This window comes from Pocillopora verrucosa, chromosome 11, assembly GCF_036669915.1.
Source record: "Pocillopora verrucosa isolate sample1 chromosome 11, ASM3666991v2, whole genome shotgun sequence".
NCBI lineage: Eukaryota > Metazoa > Cnidaria > Anthozoa > Scleractinia > Pocilloporidae > Pocillopora > Pocillopora verrucosa.
In genome coordinates, this window is record NC_089322.1 from 14,559,601 (window position 1) to 14,575,636 (window position 16,036).

The 16,036-nt window shown below is 39.0% G+C and overlaps 3 protein-coding genes across 3 annotated transcripts; 1 reads left to right on the plus strand and 2 right to left on the minus strand.

Moving 5' to 3' along the window:
• Positions 1 to 44: 44 nt before the first annotated feature.
• LOC136284466 (uncharacterized) lies at positions 45 to 3,432 on the minus strand. The gene is made up of 2 exons (XM_066174807.1): positions 3,293 to 3,432; positions 45 to 1,179 (listed from the first exon to the last, which is right to left on the minus strand). The coding sequence occupies exons 1-2, from the start codon at positions 3,360 to 3,362 to the stop codon at positions 722 to 724; spliced, it is 528 nt and encodes a 175-aa protein (XP_066030904.1). The 5' UTR covers positions 3,363 to 3,432; the 3' UTR covers positions 45 to 721.
• Positions 3,433 to 11,070: 7,638 nt separating this feature from the next.
• Positions 11,071 to 12,476, plus strand: LOC136276982 (adenosine receptor A3-like). The gene has a single exon (XM_066158530.1). It carries the CDS (start codon positions 11,228 to 11,230, stop codon positions 12,377 to 12,379), a length of 1,152 nt encoding a protein of 383 aa, XP_066014627.1. The 5' UTR covers positions 11,071 to 11,227; the 3' UTR covers positions 12,380 to 12,476.
• Positions 12,477 to 13,507: 1,031 nt separating this feature from the next.
• On the minus strand, positions 13,508 to 14,545 carry LOC136284205 (neuromedin-U receptor 2-like). The gene has a single exon (XM_066174050.1). The coding sequence runs from the start codon at positions 14,543 to 14,545 to the stop codon at positions 13,508 to 13,510; it is 1,038 nt and encodes a 345-aa protein (XP_066030147.1).
• Positions 14,546 to 16,036: the final 1,491 nt, after the last annotated feature.

Here is a 16,036-nt window from a genome sequence, read left to right on the forward strand (position 1 = left end):
GAATCCCTAGGCTTGGAAAGAAAGAAACTTGACTCGATCGGGAAGCAGTTACTCTTTTATTCTCCTTGAAAATTGCTTTTGTTACATAACATAAAGCTGACCTTACATGTTTTTACTTTTTTTATTTCTATTATCAATACTGTTTGAGGTGCACCCCTCGTTTGAAAGCACTCCAACAGATTACAATTTTCCGGAGTACATGATAACGGGAAACTGCATTTGATCAATAGCAAAACCAGGGGGGTGAAATGCCTGACCAGTCCCACTTACACTTGCATTTATAGTTGTCAACTAATGAACTTGTTTTCCTTAGAGACCAGTCATCATTTATCGCTCCCCAGGGGGGAGGGGGAGTTTTCGGATTATTTTTAAGAACAATAGACCCTATTAGAAATCGTAACCTGCGTAGCCAGGCACCTAAAGGAGGGAAGAGGGGAGGGGACAGTGGATGAATGCAATAAAGTATTTTATATAATTTTTACTTTACACTCTGTTACCGAGGACTTATTCCCCCCCACCCCTCCGTTTCCCTTGAAACTGTGTGATCCCAACTGCAATCAAATCCTTCTACCCCTCCCCCGCTCCCTTCCCCCCAGTGGTAAATAAGGACTGGTCCTAAGAACAGAAAAGTGCATGATAACCCTGATATTAAAAATTAGTCGCTTTCCTAGTTTATGACTATGAAAAGTTTTGTTACGACTACTTGCTGCTCAGTGAAAGCTCAGACGAAAATTGCATATACATCAACGCAAGCGGTGCCTCCATTGTCTCCCTCGCTGGTATCCATCAGATCCTCGCCATACCACAGTCGTAACTCTTGGTTGTATTTCACCTGGGAGGGGCTGAAAGAGGAGAGCACTAACTCCGAGGAAAATGAGTCATATCCAGGAACCTTGGACCATTTAGCACTATTATTTGTGATTAATTCGTGTGGCGGCAAAAGAACTTGATTGTTTAAGGTTGTTATGACAACATTAATCTTGCCCCGTCCCCAGCCGTACAAGCCACAGCCCCAGTAAGACCAATAAGAGACATGTCCTGTGTCACAGGACACGTACCCGTAGAGATGAACCAACTTCACAGCGGCCAGTTTTTGACCAGTTTTAACATTGAATCTTCCAAACTGTCCGCTCTTTGCGCCAAAACACACCGGCGCGGTATTCTGCTTTTGCCATCTATCTGTAAAGTAAACAGAAATTTGTTTCTCATGTCAATAAAACATGTTTGTCATTCGAATAAAAAAACCAATCGTAGAAGTAACATTCAGGGAAGAAGATTACTGAATATCTATTCAACCCGACGAAGCTGCGAAAGCCCTTTTTAATGTGTTACGATAGAATTTACCTGACCATCCATAAGCTCTGTAATATTCCTATGATTCCTCTTCCCCCTCTCACTGGCGGTCAGAAATCAGCCAAAGTGACTAACGATCTCTTGGTAATTCATACAACTAATGTAAATACATGCTCTGAGGCCGAGATTTCTCAAACACTTGGGAATTTTTCTCGTCTTTACAACAAATCTACTTTGCGGACACCACGTTTCCGGTCTAAGAGCCTATATGTATGCCCTTCCATATTTTCTTTATGTTAGGAATGTTTTCTTTAAAGTATTTGTGATAATAGTTCTTTTTAATAATTCTCGTTAGCGTTAATATTTTGTTTCGATAGAGTTTGTGGGCAGTTGATTTCCTAGAGTAGATTAGAGCGGTCTTTATCATCGATCTTCTAATACCGTCCAGGGTTTTTTGTTTTTGGTTCTCGGTCGCTGCCTACAACAACAAGGCGTGCGCACCGTCTTTAAATCAGACAAGACGGTCAGATCACACTTCGATCATAGTGCAAACAGAGATCATGTCATGTTAGCGAAAAGGGACGGCGCTGTCTACAAAATCTCCCCATTACAGCTTCCTTTGTCCCGTAGAAATTCGAACGAATTTTTCTTCGCAAAAACTCTTATTAATTGCGCACGGCTTTAGTGAGCACAACAGGCTTGAAATCTCAGTCCCAGAGAGTAAATGCGTAGAGCATAACAATGATGACTTCTCTAGTACAGTCGAGTGCTATGAGTCATATGAGTCTGCTAAAAACTGATTGGTCGGTTTTTCCGTGATATTATTCGCTGTGATTGAAAGTTTCGGTCCGCCAGTTTGGCTAATTCGTTCTGTATAATTCGTTTGTTGTATCAAGGTCCTATATATGTCGTTAATATAGTACCGGTAGTTGTTGACATGGTTCGAATCGCTGTTTGTCGGCATCGAAATTTCAAGAGACCTCATTACTAAGGAACGCCCCCTCTCGCCGACGATCAATACCACTTTGGCTCTGTGGTACATTCTCCGCGGCACACAATTTTTCCTGACTTCCTCTATGCACAGAACAACTATATGCAATTTACTTGAGAAATTGAAGAAGACTGAAAACTTTCCTTCCTAAACTTCCCGATAAATTGTGACTAGAACACTGCGAACAAGAATTGACTAGAAAACGACGCAAACCAACAGATTACATGATCAATTATCCCATAGTGGTGTATACAAGTGACGATTCTCATGAAATTCTGCGTCACCTAAAGGCCTACTACGCTACGAATTTCACCAACTAAGAGGAAAAGACAGGGACCAACCAAACAGTAGGAAAAGCAGTTTAGAACATCAAGAGCACCGACAGTCAAACGTCCTGTTTTGGAGAGACTGGCTGGAATTTCAGCACAAGATTGTCTGAACGCGCGTGGTGAATGAGATCATTTTATCTATTCTGAATCTGCTCAGCAGATTCAGAATAGATAATAGATTTGATTGATTTGAATAGATTTGATTTGAATAGATTTGTGACGCTAAATTGTCCTTGCTGTAACGGTAAATGTGTTCCCAAGCTCAACGGCATCAACCGCATGATTGACGAGCGAAGTCACGAACCACGCTTTGGACCAAGACTCGCGCCTGTGAATTCTTTCACATATATGCTTCGGTGTGAGCGTGTGGCGAATGAGATCATTTTATCTATTTTGAATCGGCTTATCTAACTGTTGTAAAGCTGAACTGTCCTCGCTGTAACGGTAGATGTCTTCCCATGCGCAACAGCATCGACCGTATGACCGACGGGCTGTAGAAACAGCTAGAAATCCTATTTAAGTATATTAATTAACCATATATACGGCTCATGCGAACCGGAATTTAATCGAGACTTAAAGAATTCCTTAAAGGAAACTACACAGCCGTGCAAAAACACGTACTGTGTGTAAACGACTGAAGCACTTCGTTTTAAAAGCACAGGGAAATGAATAAGCTTACCTGCAGCACTTCTCTTCACGGCCAACAACCCAAGAATTGAAACGAACAGGAAAATGAAAATAGCTTTCATGTTAACTTCAAACAGAGCGACTGGTGTTCTATCCTCCGCCACGAGTCTGCAGTAACTGAATCATGCATCGTGATCCTCTCATAGTATATCTACTTTAAAAGGGTATACCAATATATGGCGGTATGAAAGTCGTCCCACTTTTCAGGCCTGTGATTGGCTGAAAATATCTGATTGGAATCGCACTATTGAGATCAATGCTCACATCTTCACTCCAGAATTTTCGGGCGCTTTTATCCTTATACTGGCTGGACGACGATAAGGAACCACTTGCGAATCTGAGAAGCCAATACTGTATTACATAGGTGGCGTTAAGAGAATTAAGGGATGTTGACCATTTAAACCGAGATTCCTGAAATTCGGGCGTAAATAGTTAGTTCTGTGTTTCTTTTTACAACCATAGAAACGCTTTTTTTTTTCGAGGCGTAGCCGAGAGCAACTCTAGCTTCTTGAGCCAATTGTTTCGTTTATGACAGATGCACAGTACTCAAAACACTTTCAAAGGTCTGGAAAATGAAGCTACGTTTTCTTGTAATGGATTGCTACCTACATTAATCGTGAAAGAAAAACCAAGATAAATTTGTTACTTAATTTGTTGCAACTTACGTTGTCGCATCTATTTAAGTCAAGGATTCGTTTTAGGAGAGAGCAATACAGAAATCCCGTATTGAACTCTGCAATCTATCTATGAATATGACATTTCCCCAACAGGAACAAGATGTTTCTTTGCTTAATTAAACTTCTGGTTTTTTTTTTTTTTTTTCGACAAGCTCTTTCACAGTCTAGTTCAATATTTCGTGCAACAATTCTACGCTATTTCTGCAATTTTGCATCTCGACTTGTGTGTAAGCCCCATCTTGGGGAAATTCAGCAAATATGGAATATTTGTGTATTTTGGCTAATTCCATTCGGGATTTCAGTGCGTCCAATACCCTATCTTTTGACCAACCGGTTTACAGATGAATGTGAATATCCATGATCTAGATTTGAAGAGATTATGTAGAGGGCAATACGAGATTTGGCACTGCACTCCTTCGAACGTCAGGCATTAATTTACAATTGATTCATGCTTTAGCGTGCACTATCGAGTTATGTAGCACGTGGGAAGTTTGGAGAGCACGAAAGAAGCGTAAGAGTTACCCGAGGCAATACCCGAGGGCAACGCTAGCTTCTTGAGTGCTCTCCAAGCTTCCCACGTGTTCTATAACTCGATAGCTAAAAGCATGAAACAATTGTTTTATAGCATAGCCGGTGGAATTGTGCATCAAATCCGAAGTGAAAAGCTACAACAATATCAGAAGTGATTGTTCGTGGTAAGCGAAATATTAAGCAAAATAGGAATTGGTTTTATTTCAAATTTTCTGTTGAAAGCTCGAGTTTTAAGCTCGGAAAAATTTACGCTTACCTTTGAAGGTTGAAAAAGACCAGTTTGTCATTTGTTTGGTTTTACCAGAGTGTCTTTCTGTCAAAAATTGTTGCATTTCACCCTCGGACAGTGGAGCGAATCGTGACGGCGCTGATGCCGAGTCTCCTTTTCCGTTGTTTTTCTCTTTTACTGCCTCACTTAAGAACTCTGGCCCAAGGGAAAAGGTCGGAAAATTCTCTTCGTTTTGGAATTCTGAATTTGATTGCGCGACTCTGCTAGCTATGTTATAAAATAGCTAGCAGAGCCGCGCAATCAAATTCAATATACGTAAGCGTGCTCAAAATTCCGATAGTTCACGCTGATAGCGTGAGCAAATTGCTTCGCCTGAATTTTTTTTTCGCGCAAGCGGCTATTGTTAGTGCGGGGAAAAATAATATATTTCGCGACAACAATGGATACAAACAGACTCGGCTCACCAGTCCCAAAACGAAGACAATTTTCCGACCTTGTCCCTTGGGCTAGAGTTCTTATGGAAATAATTGTTAAATAAAAGCGCCATTCTTGAGCGTGATTTCTTTTTAAAAAATAAAGAATTTTTTATTTAAACTGCAGTAAAATAAAACTCGAGCTTTCAACAGAAAATAAAAAATAAAACCAATTCCTACTTTGCTTAATATTTGGCTTACCGCGAACAATCACTTCTGATATTGTTGTCCGTTTTTCGCGTCGGATTTGATGCACAATTCCACCGGCTATGTTATAAAACAATTGGTTCATGCTTTTAGCTGTGCACTATCGAGTTATGGAGCACGTGGGAAGTTTGGAGAGCACTCAAGAAGCTAGAGTTGGGAAAATGTCATATTTATAGATTGCAGAGTTCAATACGGGATTTCCGTATTGCTCTCTCCTAAAATGAATCCTTGACCTAAATACAACATAAGTTGTAACAAATCAAAGCATGAACCAATTGTCAATTAATGCCTGACGTTCGAAGGAGTGCAGTGCCAAATCTCGTATTGCCCTCTACATAATCTCTTTAAATCGAGATCATGGATATTTACATTCATCTGTAAACCGGTTGGTCAAAAGATAGGGTATTGGACGCACTGAAATCCCGAATGGAATTAGCCGAAATACACAAATATTCCATATTTGCTGAATTTCCCCAAGATGGGGCTTACAGACAAGTCGAGATGCAACATTGCAGAAATAGCGTAGAATTATTGCACGAAATGTTGAACTAGACTGTGAAAGAGCTTGTCGGAAAAAAAAAACCAGAAGTTTAATTAAGCAAAGAAACATCTTGTTCCTGTTGGGAAAATGTCATATTCATAGATAGATTGCAGAGTTCAATACGGGATTTCTGTATTGCTCTCTCCTAAAACGAATCCTTGACTTAAATAGATGCGACAACGTAAGTTGTAACAAATTAAGTAACAAATTTATCTTGGTTTTTCTTTCACGATTAATGTAGGTAGCAATCCATTACAAGAAAACGTAGCTTCATTTTCCAGACCTTTGAAAGTGTTTTGAGTACTGTGCATCTGTCATAAACGAAACAATTGGCTCAAGAAGCTAGAGTTGCTCTCGGCTACGCCTCGAAAAAAAAAGCGTTTCTATGGTTGTAAAAAGAAACACAGAACTAACTATTTACGCCCGAATTTCAGGAATCTCGGTTTAAATGGTCAACATCCCTTTATTCTCTTAACGCCACCTATGTAATACAGTATTGGCTTCTCAGATTCGCAAGTGGTTCCTTATCGTCGTCCAGCCAGTATAAGGATAAAAGCGCCCGAAAATTCTGGAGTGAAGATGTGAGCATTGATCTCAATAGTGCGATTCCAATCAGATATTTTCAGCCAATCACAGGCCTGAAAAGTGGGACGACTTTCATACCGCCATATATTGGTATACCCTTTTAAAGTAAATATACTATGAGAGGATCACGATGCATGATTCAGTTACTGCAGACTCGTGGCGGAGAATAGAACACCAGTCGCTCTGTTTGAAGTTAACATGAAATCTATTTTCCTTTTCCTGTTCGTTTCAATTCTTGGGTTGTTGGCCGTGAAGAGAATTGCTGCGGGTAAGTTTATTCATTTCCCTGTGCTTTTAAAACAAAGTGCTTCAGTCGTTTACGCACAGTACGTGTTTTTGCACGGCTGTGTAGTTTCCTGTAAGGAATTCTTTAAGTCTCGATTCAAGTCCGGTTCGCATGAGCCGTATATATGATTAATTAATATACTTAAATAGGATTTCTAGCTGTTTCTACAGCCCGTCGGTCATACGGTCGATGCTGTTGCGCATGGGAAGACATCTACCGTTACAGCGAGGACAATTCAGCGTCACAACAGTTAGATAAGCCGATTCAAAATAGATAAAATGATCTCATTCACCACACGCTCACACCGAAGCATATATGTGAAAGAATTCATAGGCGCGAGTCTTGGTCCAAACCGTGGTTCCTGACATCGCTCGTCAATCATGCGGTCGATGCCGTTGAGCTTGGGAACACATTTACCGTTACAGCAAGGACAATTAAGCGTCACAACAGTTATATAAGCAGATTCAGAATAGATAAAATGATCTCATTCACCACGCGCGTTCAGACAATCTTGTGCTGAAATTCCAGCCAGTCTCTCCAAAACAGGACGTTTGACTGTCGGTGCTCTTGATGTTCTAAACTGCTTTTCCTGCTGGTAGAACCGCAGTAAACCAAAAACCCTGGACGGTATCAGAAGATCGATCAAGATAAAGACCGCTTTAATCTACTCTGGGAACTCAACTGCCCACAAACTCTATCGAAACAAAATATCAAAAAGTATCAAGCTTGGATTGTCTCTTTACTATTGCATAGATGATAAATTCAAAGAAAACATATAAGCGTTTTCCTAACGGCGAAATTGTTAAAAGTAATCTGCTCCGACAAAGATTATGCTGATCTTTATAATCTCTTGGCACCAAAGACTTACGAAATGGCGTATACAAGCACCTTTTCAGCACCTCAGGAAGGTTATTGAGCACAGTATGAAGAATATACTCTCTGATGTTAGGGTATAGAGGGTTATGCTTACCATTTCAATAAATGGAGCACCATCGTCGACACTTTCAATATCCAATTCAGTGGGAGACTTCACTTGAAGTTCTTGTTCCAATGCTAACTCTGCTTCTCTCATTACTAGCAAGAAATCCTTCGCACGGCTTATACAACTGTTAATGGCATTGGGAAAGAAAAAAAGAAACAAACAAACAAAGAAAAAATTCTGAGTTCCCATGAGGAATCAAACCTTAGACCTTCAGATTCCATGGCGTCATACATATACGTTAACAAGCACCCGACATGTGACTTTAAAATCTCTCTCCTGCTCCACAGTTTCCTTATAGTAAAGTGTGCGATAATGATAATAGACGATCAAATTATAGGCCAATGAATTTTTTGTTCTGTACAAGAGCCCTATTTCCTGATTTTCGCAAATCTCCAAAGTAATAAACGACTGAAGAAAGAAACGCTACGATTTTCTCATTGAATTTTCGCCTACATGCATCTCTCTAAACGTGAAATTTTCCATTTCTACAAAAACACTCGTAAGTTTTTCACATTTTTCACCCTTCTTGATCAATCATCTTATATAAAGAGCTAAAAATGTAGGTTTATTTCGTCAAGTGATCGCCTAGAGCAAGAATTGCGTGACAGGTGTAGTTGAGAGAAACTTGTCACAGTTGCAGATTTTAAAAGACATCCAACACAAAAATACGGTAGTGTCCAAAGATTTTTTTGATGATTTTCAGAGATGAAATAATAGGTTATAAAAGGTAATTAAGATTAGTGTTGTAGCTTTCTGACAACGGGAGATATTTGACCTCAAAGTTATCAAATATTTGGATGAATCGAAAAGTCTAAAAACACAGTCGTATATTTGCCTCTGTTGATTGACAAGCCGTCCATCAAATGGACTTATACTTGCAGCGAACATTAACTAAGGATGTAAAAATATGTGTGCAAATCCTCAGAGTAATTGATTAAATACCATCGCAGTGAGAGCGTCATACATCTTACCTATTTTGCAGCGATTTCCTCGGTGAAAACCAAGAAAAACCGGGGGGTGGTCTATCTCCCCCCGGAAAGAACCAAAACAGAAACTAGTTTGTCTTCTTGAGTTTTGGGGTAGACCCTTTAAACTGGCAAAGTTTCATTGAAATCGGTGAGACGGCATGTGGAACGACTGCCCGGTGCTCTCATGGATACGCTCTTAAAAAGCGCCTCAATGGAGTTTGTCGTTTGTCGTTTGTCGTTTGTTTTGCGCGCCTTTTTTTGCCAGGTTTTGATCAATTGTTTGATCTCAGGTGTGATAAACGGATTCGGGCGTGACTTGATCTTGATGCGCTTAATTGGTGCGTGTTCACTCAGCGTGTCGAGGAATAACTCTTTGAATACATCAACTTGGCCATCGATTTCGTCAAAAATATTAACAATGTGAAAAGGGTCACACATCAAATCACTTAGGAATAACTCAGGGTTGTAGTTTTTGTAGCTTCTGGTGAAAATATAAAAAAGGCCGAGGCTTTAAAGCTTTGAGATTCAATGTGACCGCTACCAATCAATAATCAGCATCTGCCGAAATATTTACGTCGCAGATAGTAATAAAGCTCTTGTTTGTTGTAAGCGCCACATCAATTAACGTTACAGATGTATCACTGGTCCTTGTTGGTTGTGTAACAAGCTGCGAGAGATTAAGTGAATTACAGAGATCCATCAAAGCTCGACCCTCAGGACAAGAGGAGCCCGGCAAAATGTCTGCATTAAGGTCACCAGCAACCATACCTTCCATTCCTAGTCCATAAAAGAGGTGATAAAATCGTCCAGGAATCTAGACATGGATACTAAGTCTGGCCTGTAAGCAGCGCATAGTAGAAGAGATTTTGATTTCCTGCACTGGACTTTAAGCCAGAGTTGTTGGGAATTAGCATCCATAGTTGCTGGCAAGTTATCGATGATCGATGCTTTAAATGAGTTTCTAATGTAGACAACGATCCCGCCCCCAGATTTATGCGGATCTCTGTCCTGCCTGAAAATGATATGGCCAGGAATTTGGATGTCATTATTAGTCGTGGGAGGGTCCAGCCAGGATTCAGAGACGACAACTATATCATAATTATCTTGAATAATCGTTTGCTTGACCAGGAAGAGTTTTTTGTGTGAAGTCATCGCATGATTTTTAAGTTTTTACATGTTTAGAAACATTATCAAATAGATAAAATTGAAACTGAAATGCTTAACGCTGTTTGAAATTTCATTTTCGGGTAGAAAGAAGGTTACCTTAAAAATGATGTCTCTCTAACGTCCTTGACGTTCAACTAGACATTATTGACTTGCATTATGGCTACATTCACCATGCAAGGGTATGTAATGTCATACAGATCAATCAGCGGTCACCTACCCCGAGTGATCGTAATTTGAAAGCTCTAAGATGGTGTATGTTAGAGTGCTCTTCGAATAATGTCTGCTGTGGAACCAGAACGCTGTCTCATCCTTGACGTCCGTACTAGCTCGCTCGAAGTAGATAAATCGTGCCGAGTTTCCGTTCTCGCAAGCCGACTGGTCTCTACCGGGTTACTTTCCCCCGTTTTGTACGCTTCCCGCGAAGTCCAGTTTAGTGCGCGAAAACCCATCGTCACACCCGTAATGTTAAAGCGAAGGGACAACCTTCATTAACAAGATCATCGATCCTCTATAAATTGTGTTAGTTTTGAAATAATACGTAACAGTCTCTTATTATGGTTAACCCAATGAGAACGCAGTATCTTCTTGTCTCTTATGAATAACTGTGGGCTCATTGTAGATCTTTTGCTATTAAATTATCGTTTTCTTGACATTGATTTTATAAGATTTTGAGTTCAGATCCAGGGAAGTTATCTTTCTGCTAACAGTCGAATTGACACACGGCACTATTAAATTTTCAGAAAAGATTAAAAGTTATTTTTTTCCCTGGGGTATACATATTTTCAGCATTCGTGGGACCGGACCCTTGAGTCCAAACGAATGGTTATAAAACGCGATTTTACTTGAATTTTGGTCCACAAATTTGGCAGGCCTGGTTACTCTATTGCAATACGTTTGATTTATGTTGCCACCGACTAAAACTTAAGACATAAACATAAACATTTTATAGCAATGTTATCTTGGGTCGGCTTATATGTACTGATGATTTTTAACAATTAAAATTCAGGAGCTGCTCCGTGGCAGTTCCTTAAATTTACTTCCTTCTTGCGTTACTAATCTGTATGACGTAATTTTCCATGTGAAAACTGATCCAGCCTATTTTTTTTTTTTTATTAGAGTGCTAGGATATAGAGGCTAAACAGGACTCGCCACACAGCTAGTTCATCAAAAGTTTCTGAGAAGAAAGTCAAGAAGATAGTTCATCTCGTCAACTCATCAGTTCTTTCGACTCAGTTGAAAGTATTATTTTGACATTTGATTTTCTTGGTATTATCATATCCTATGGATAATAATACGGCACCCTACTTCAACGAGTCCTGCAATGCAACGGTACTTTCAGATCATCTGCACGAAGTCAGCAACCAGCTTGAGACAAACAACACGGAAGTTGCAAAATTGATTTCCATTGCAACAGTTATCGTCCTCATCAACAGTTTGGTCCTTTATTTATTTTTCAAGAATAGATCTCTGCGGACCGTTTCAAACTATCCACTTTTCAGCTTGGCAACTTGTGACTTCTTCTGCGGAATTGTAGTCATTCCTCTATTTACAATAATGTCTTTTACGCCATTGGTACAATCCCAAGGTGCAACAAGGTTCTATCTGGGATTTTTGGTAACAGTTCTTCACAACTTCATAGCCATCGTCACTGTTTACCACATAGTTATTGTTACGGGGGAACGTTACATGGCGATTAAATTTCCATTTAAACATCGCGTTCTTGACCAAAAGAACGTCCTAACAGTGCTAATTACTGTCTGGATTTCCTCGCTTCTAATATCATCAATTCCATTTACCTGGATTCATAAGATATATCCAGTAAAAAAGCCAGTTTCTTCAAGGTTAGCATTCGGTTTCACTATATTCTGCTCGATATTTGTCTTGGTTCTACCCTACATTTTTTTGATGTATGCATTCGCTGACATGTTTAAAGGCGTCTATGGTAAACCAAGGGATAAGCATCAACGTAGTAATGATTCCGGAATGGCTCTGCGCCGCAGTAGAAGCATTGAAAAACATTCAGGTAGCAAGTTTAAGTGTCTAACACTATTCGTCATTATGTCGTCAGTATTTCTGATTTGTTGGCTTCCTTGGTTTGTGGTATTTCTGTTACACCAGTTGTCCTTCGACACCTCTAAATTGCTTGTACCGTCTCAAGTGGCGCTTTTTATCCGCTACATGACCTCAGTTGTCAACCCGCTGCTTTACACTTTTCTAAAAAGAGACTTTTTACAGACTCTTAAATTTACCTTCAGGAGACGCAGGCAAGTTTCGCATTCAGTTATCTATCCTAATGGGAACGAGACATTGCAAACGGAATTCAACCATTCTGGAGTGTCAGTCACTCATTCACGTGATAGGCAATCTTCCAAGGCGGTGAATTTAGGCACCATCCAAGAGGGTGAGGGGTATTTTGGTGACAGTGAGTGTTGAAAAACCCCAAGTAATGTGCTAACGGTGAACAGTCCTAAAAATTGTTTGGAGTTTGTAATTGTGATGACAAAGGAGGTAGTTTTTATTATTTTCTTTTCTTTTTCAAACAGTAGAGTTTGCATTTTATGAGCTAATGATGTCGACCGACAAAAAAAATTTTGTCAAATTTGAGTTTGGCCATGAACACAAACTATCTTATTTTATCAATATACAGAGTACCAACACTTTACGTTTTGGACTGCTCTTCTTCGTGAGATGTAATTCAGTTTAGGCCGCGGTCAAGTCAATTGATCAACTTCTCGGCCAGAAGTAAGCCTGTGAGTTCGGGCTCACACTTAAACCGATTAAAACTCGTGTCTAATTTGCAAACACAAGGTAGGTTCGATTTCCGCCGCTCTCTCTTGCCTCCTTGAAGGGAAGAACGCAAGCTATTATCCCGAGCAGTTTTTAAACCGAATAGGTGACCAAGCTTATTTCAAAATCCGCCATAAGATCACAGTGCTTGACATGATCAGCTCATTTAATTTTAACCGGGTAAATGTCAGCTACTAGATCTGGAGTTTAAAATTACGGAGTAACTGGGAGAACTCTGTGCATGCATGGATAGCAAACCCGAGTATATTTACTTTGTAAAAAGTATAAAACTAACCAATAGGGTTTATTCTGATTTCATGAACAGCATTTAAACTTTTTGACGAAGGTCATCATATTATAGATGAATTTTGAATATATTGATAAAAGCAGAGTGCAGAAGGTCTCAATGGGGCTGGCCGTTGGCCGTAAAACGGCCAAAAAGTTTAGCTGTTAGACGTATGAAAATTACATTTATTAAAGCTTTCCGGAATAAGAAAGCTTAGGCATGAGCGAAGTCGTTTTAAATTGCTACAGAAAACGTTAACACTCTCGGCTAAACTGAGTATTTCATAAGAACCTCTACCGGCCATCTTACGAACTGTTCTTACATGGGGAGCGATAGGCTGGAGCATGATGTAGTAAATAAAAACAATTGATGGGGAAAGAAACCGGGGAGTCAAAGTTTTATCTTCAATAACTAATGCCAAATTTTTATCATGTATCCTTTGTTGCCATTTTTTTTTTTTTTTTGTAGTTCTAAACCACCGAAAGATTCTATAGTGCTTCTTTATCCTGCCCCGTTAAGAGGCCTAGAGCATATTCTCTATTAACTGTGCGTTCCGTGATCAAACTTGTGGCTTGACTGTTGTTTGTTCTTTTTGGTGTACGTCGTAGAACGATGGACTTTAAAGACGCGAAGAAGTCCCTTTTAAGAAATATATAAAGTGCCGGATTGACAATGGAAGCATAATACCTTATTATGACAAATGCATGAGCAAACTTCGAAAGAACAATCTGTGCTTCGTAACTAAGAGGAAACCAGAGATTGATGAGGAGGCTGACCACATACCAAGGAAACCAACAAACAGCATAAAAAAAAGCCATGAGCGCGAAAATGATCAGACTACGCTTCATGCTGTTAAATTTTCGGTTTACTGCAGTACAGCTTAATCTTTCTTGTTTGCCAAACTTAAAGGACCTTTTTTGAATATTTCTGAACATAATAACTTGTAAATATACCATAACAGTATATGGCAAAAGAAACACAAAAACCATACAGAATATATTATGACCCGTTTGTATCTGTAGAGTTACAGATGAAATGTTTTCTTGAAAGTAAATGAACCTATGAAACCACACGATAGGCAGGAAAGCTATAACGATGGCAACCAACCAAATAACAAGAATAATCTTCAAAACTGTACCCTTTGTTATCTTCCATCGGTGACGAAACGGGTGAACGATTGAAAAATATCTTTCGGCAGTTGTTAAGAAGATGTGGTAAACCACTGAAACTATTACCATATTATGCAGAACTACCACGAAAAATCCGAAAATCTTGCCAGGTTGAGGAGCAAATACTCTTGTGAATACAATAATGAATAGAGGAATATTAATAAGCCCTGTCATAAAGTCGCATACTGCCAAACTGAACAGCAAATAATTAGCTGGTGTTCTCAGATGTTTGTCTTTGGCGTAAAGCACAAATACGACGCCGTTAACGAAGGCAATCAACACCGCGATTGGTATTAGCTGGGCATAATACCCAGAACTCTCGTCTGTTAGGTTTGTCGAGGAGTTTATGGTCGCCATGATAAATACTTATTTTATACCGTTTTCCATCCGTGCTGTAGTTATCTTCTTGATAGGGTGGTAAGATGCGTTAAGAAATTAAATTTCTGTTAATACGCATTCATAAGCTCGCAGAATGAAAGTTTCTGTCGATTGCCTGCGCCAAGCAATACACAAGCATTATCCTTATATCGCTCTAATCCATGTATATCACCTGTTACAGACATCTTAAAAGCACTAAATAAACTTATATTACACTGATACCACATCAGGATGTCAGTTCTTTTTGTTCAATGTTACAGATTTTTAACATTAATTTCCTAAATGCTGACTATTTTGACCATTTTCTGATAATTTCGCTGACACTTCAGCCACAAGGTGCCCTGAAAAATTACATTTTAGCTTTTTATGATGCAAATACTTCAGAAATCTCGACATTAGCTGAGCTCAACCGAGTAAATTCAAATAAATTTGAGTTTTTGTCTTGGGAGATAATTGAAGTTTAATTTTAAATGAGAGTTTCACACCGCGCGTTTAAGTGTCTTACTGCTGGAGTTATATTACCTTTGTCAACGAGCGTTTCGAAAAAAAAATCAGAATGCTTCGTCACGGGGCATATGTTTTTGTCGTTCGTATATTATTTTATCATAGTCATAGAAAAGGCCGAAATCTAAATATGATGCTCTCAACAAATGTTGAAAATCGTAACATGCTAATCTACCCCCTATTTCTATAGTATATTGTCATGTTTATGATATACTCGAGCTAAAAGTTTCTTACTGGGGGTCTCATCAACCATATCTGTATTAGAATTGACCAAGTCAATGTAATTCGGGAGGTTTCAGGAAAAATATAATTTCCGAAAACAGCTGATAACTGCGATACATTTAGACGGAGGATGAAGACACCACAGGAAAATGTTTTCAGATTTAAAATAAAGCTCAGTGACTCCGTTTCTCTTCCGCTCCAACAAAGAAACCACAGGAGATCATAAACCGTTCCCTAATTTTCACATTAACCTTTGTTTTAGATGAGCCGAAAGTTCTCTACTAAGTTATTTTGCCATTGCATCGATTTTCATATATCATTATTTTTTCTCAGAGGCAGAATTAATTTACAGGTGTTGCTTCTAATCTTTTCTGGATGTAATTTTATGGAATATGATTCCTTTTCTTACAAACTTTTGTCGGAACAAAATTAATTTTTTTTAATACTTTTCTTAAAACTTGATAACAAACTGGAATAATGTCAAGAACAAATCACACCTTGAATTTAATGTAAGTAATTTACCCTGCAGCATCAAAACATCATGAACCAAACATGTTATGGAAATTTAGAATAATTTCAATTAGGGTGTGTTGTTTGATTTAGGACCAGAATTAACAAAATAAAACAAAAGTATGATTAATTGTTTTTTTAGATCAAAAGAGTGAAAGGGTTAACATTATGTAATATTTTGTTATTAATGGTAGTCATACTATGCTTGGGGAGGCGGAGGATGGATGACAAATC

Bases quoted from the DNA above. Each gene is read 5' to 3' on its own strand.
- LOC136284205 (XM_066174050.1), bottom strand. From the start codon at position 14,545: ATGGCGACCATAAACTCCTCGACAAACCTAACAGACGAGAGTTCTGGG.
- LOC136284466 (XM_066174807.1), bottom strand. From the start codon at position 3,362: ATGAAAGCTATTTTCATTTTCCTGTTCGTTTCAATTCTTGGGTTGTTG. The intron at 1,180-3,292 runs GTAAGCTTATTC...TTTACTTTACAG, and splicing joins CGTGAAGAGAAGTGCTGCAG to ATAGATGGCAAAAGCAGAAT.
- LOC136276982 (XM_066158530.1), top strand. From the start codon at position 11,228: ATGGATAATAATACGGCACCCTACTTCAACGAGTCCTGCAATGCAACG.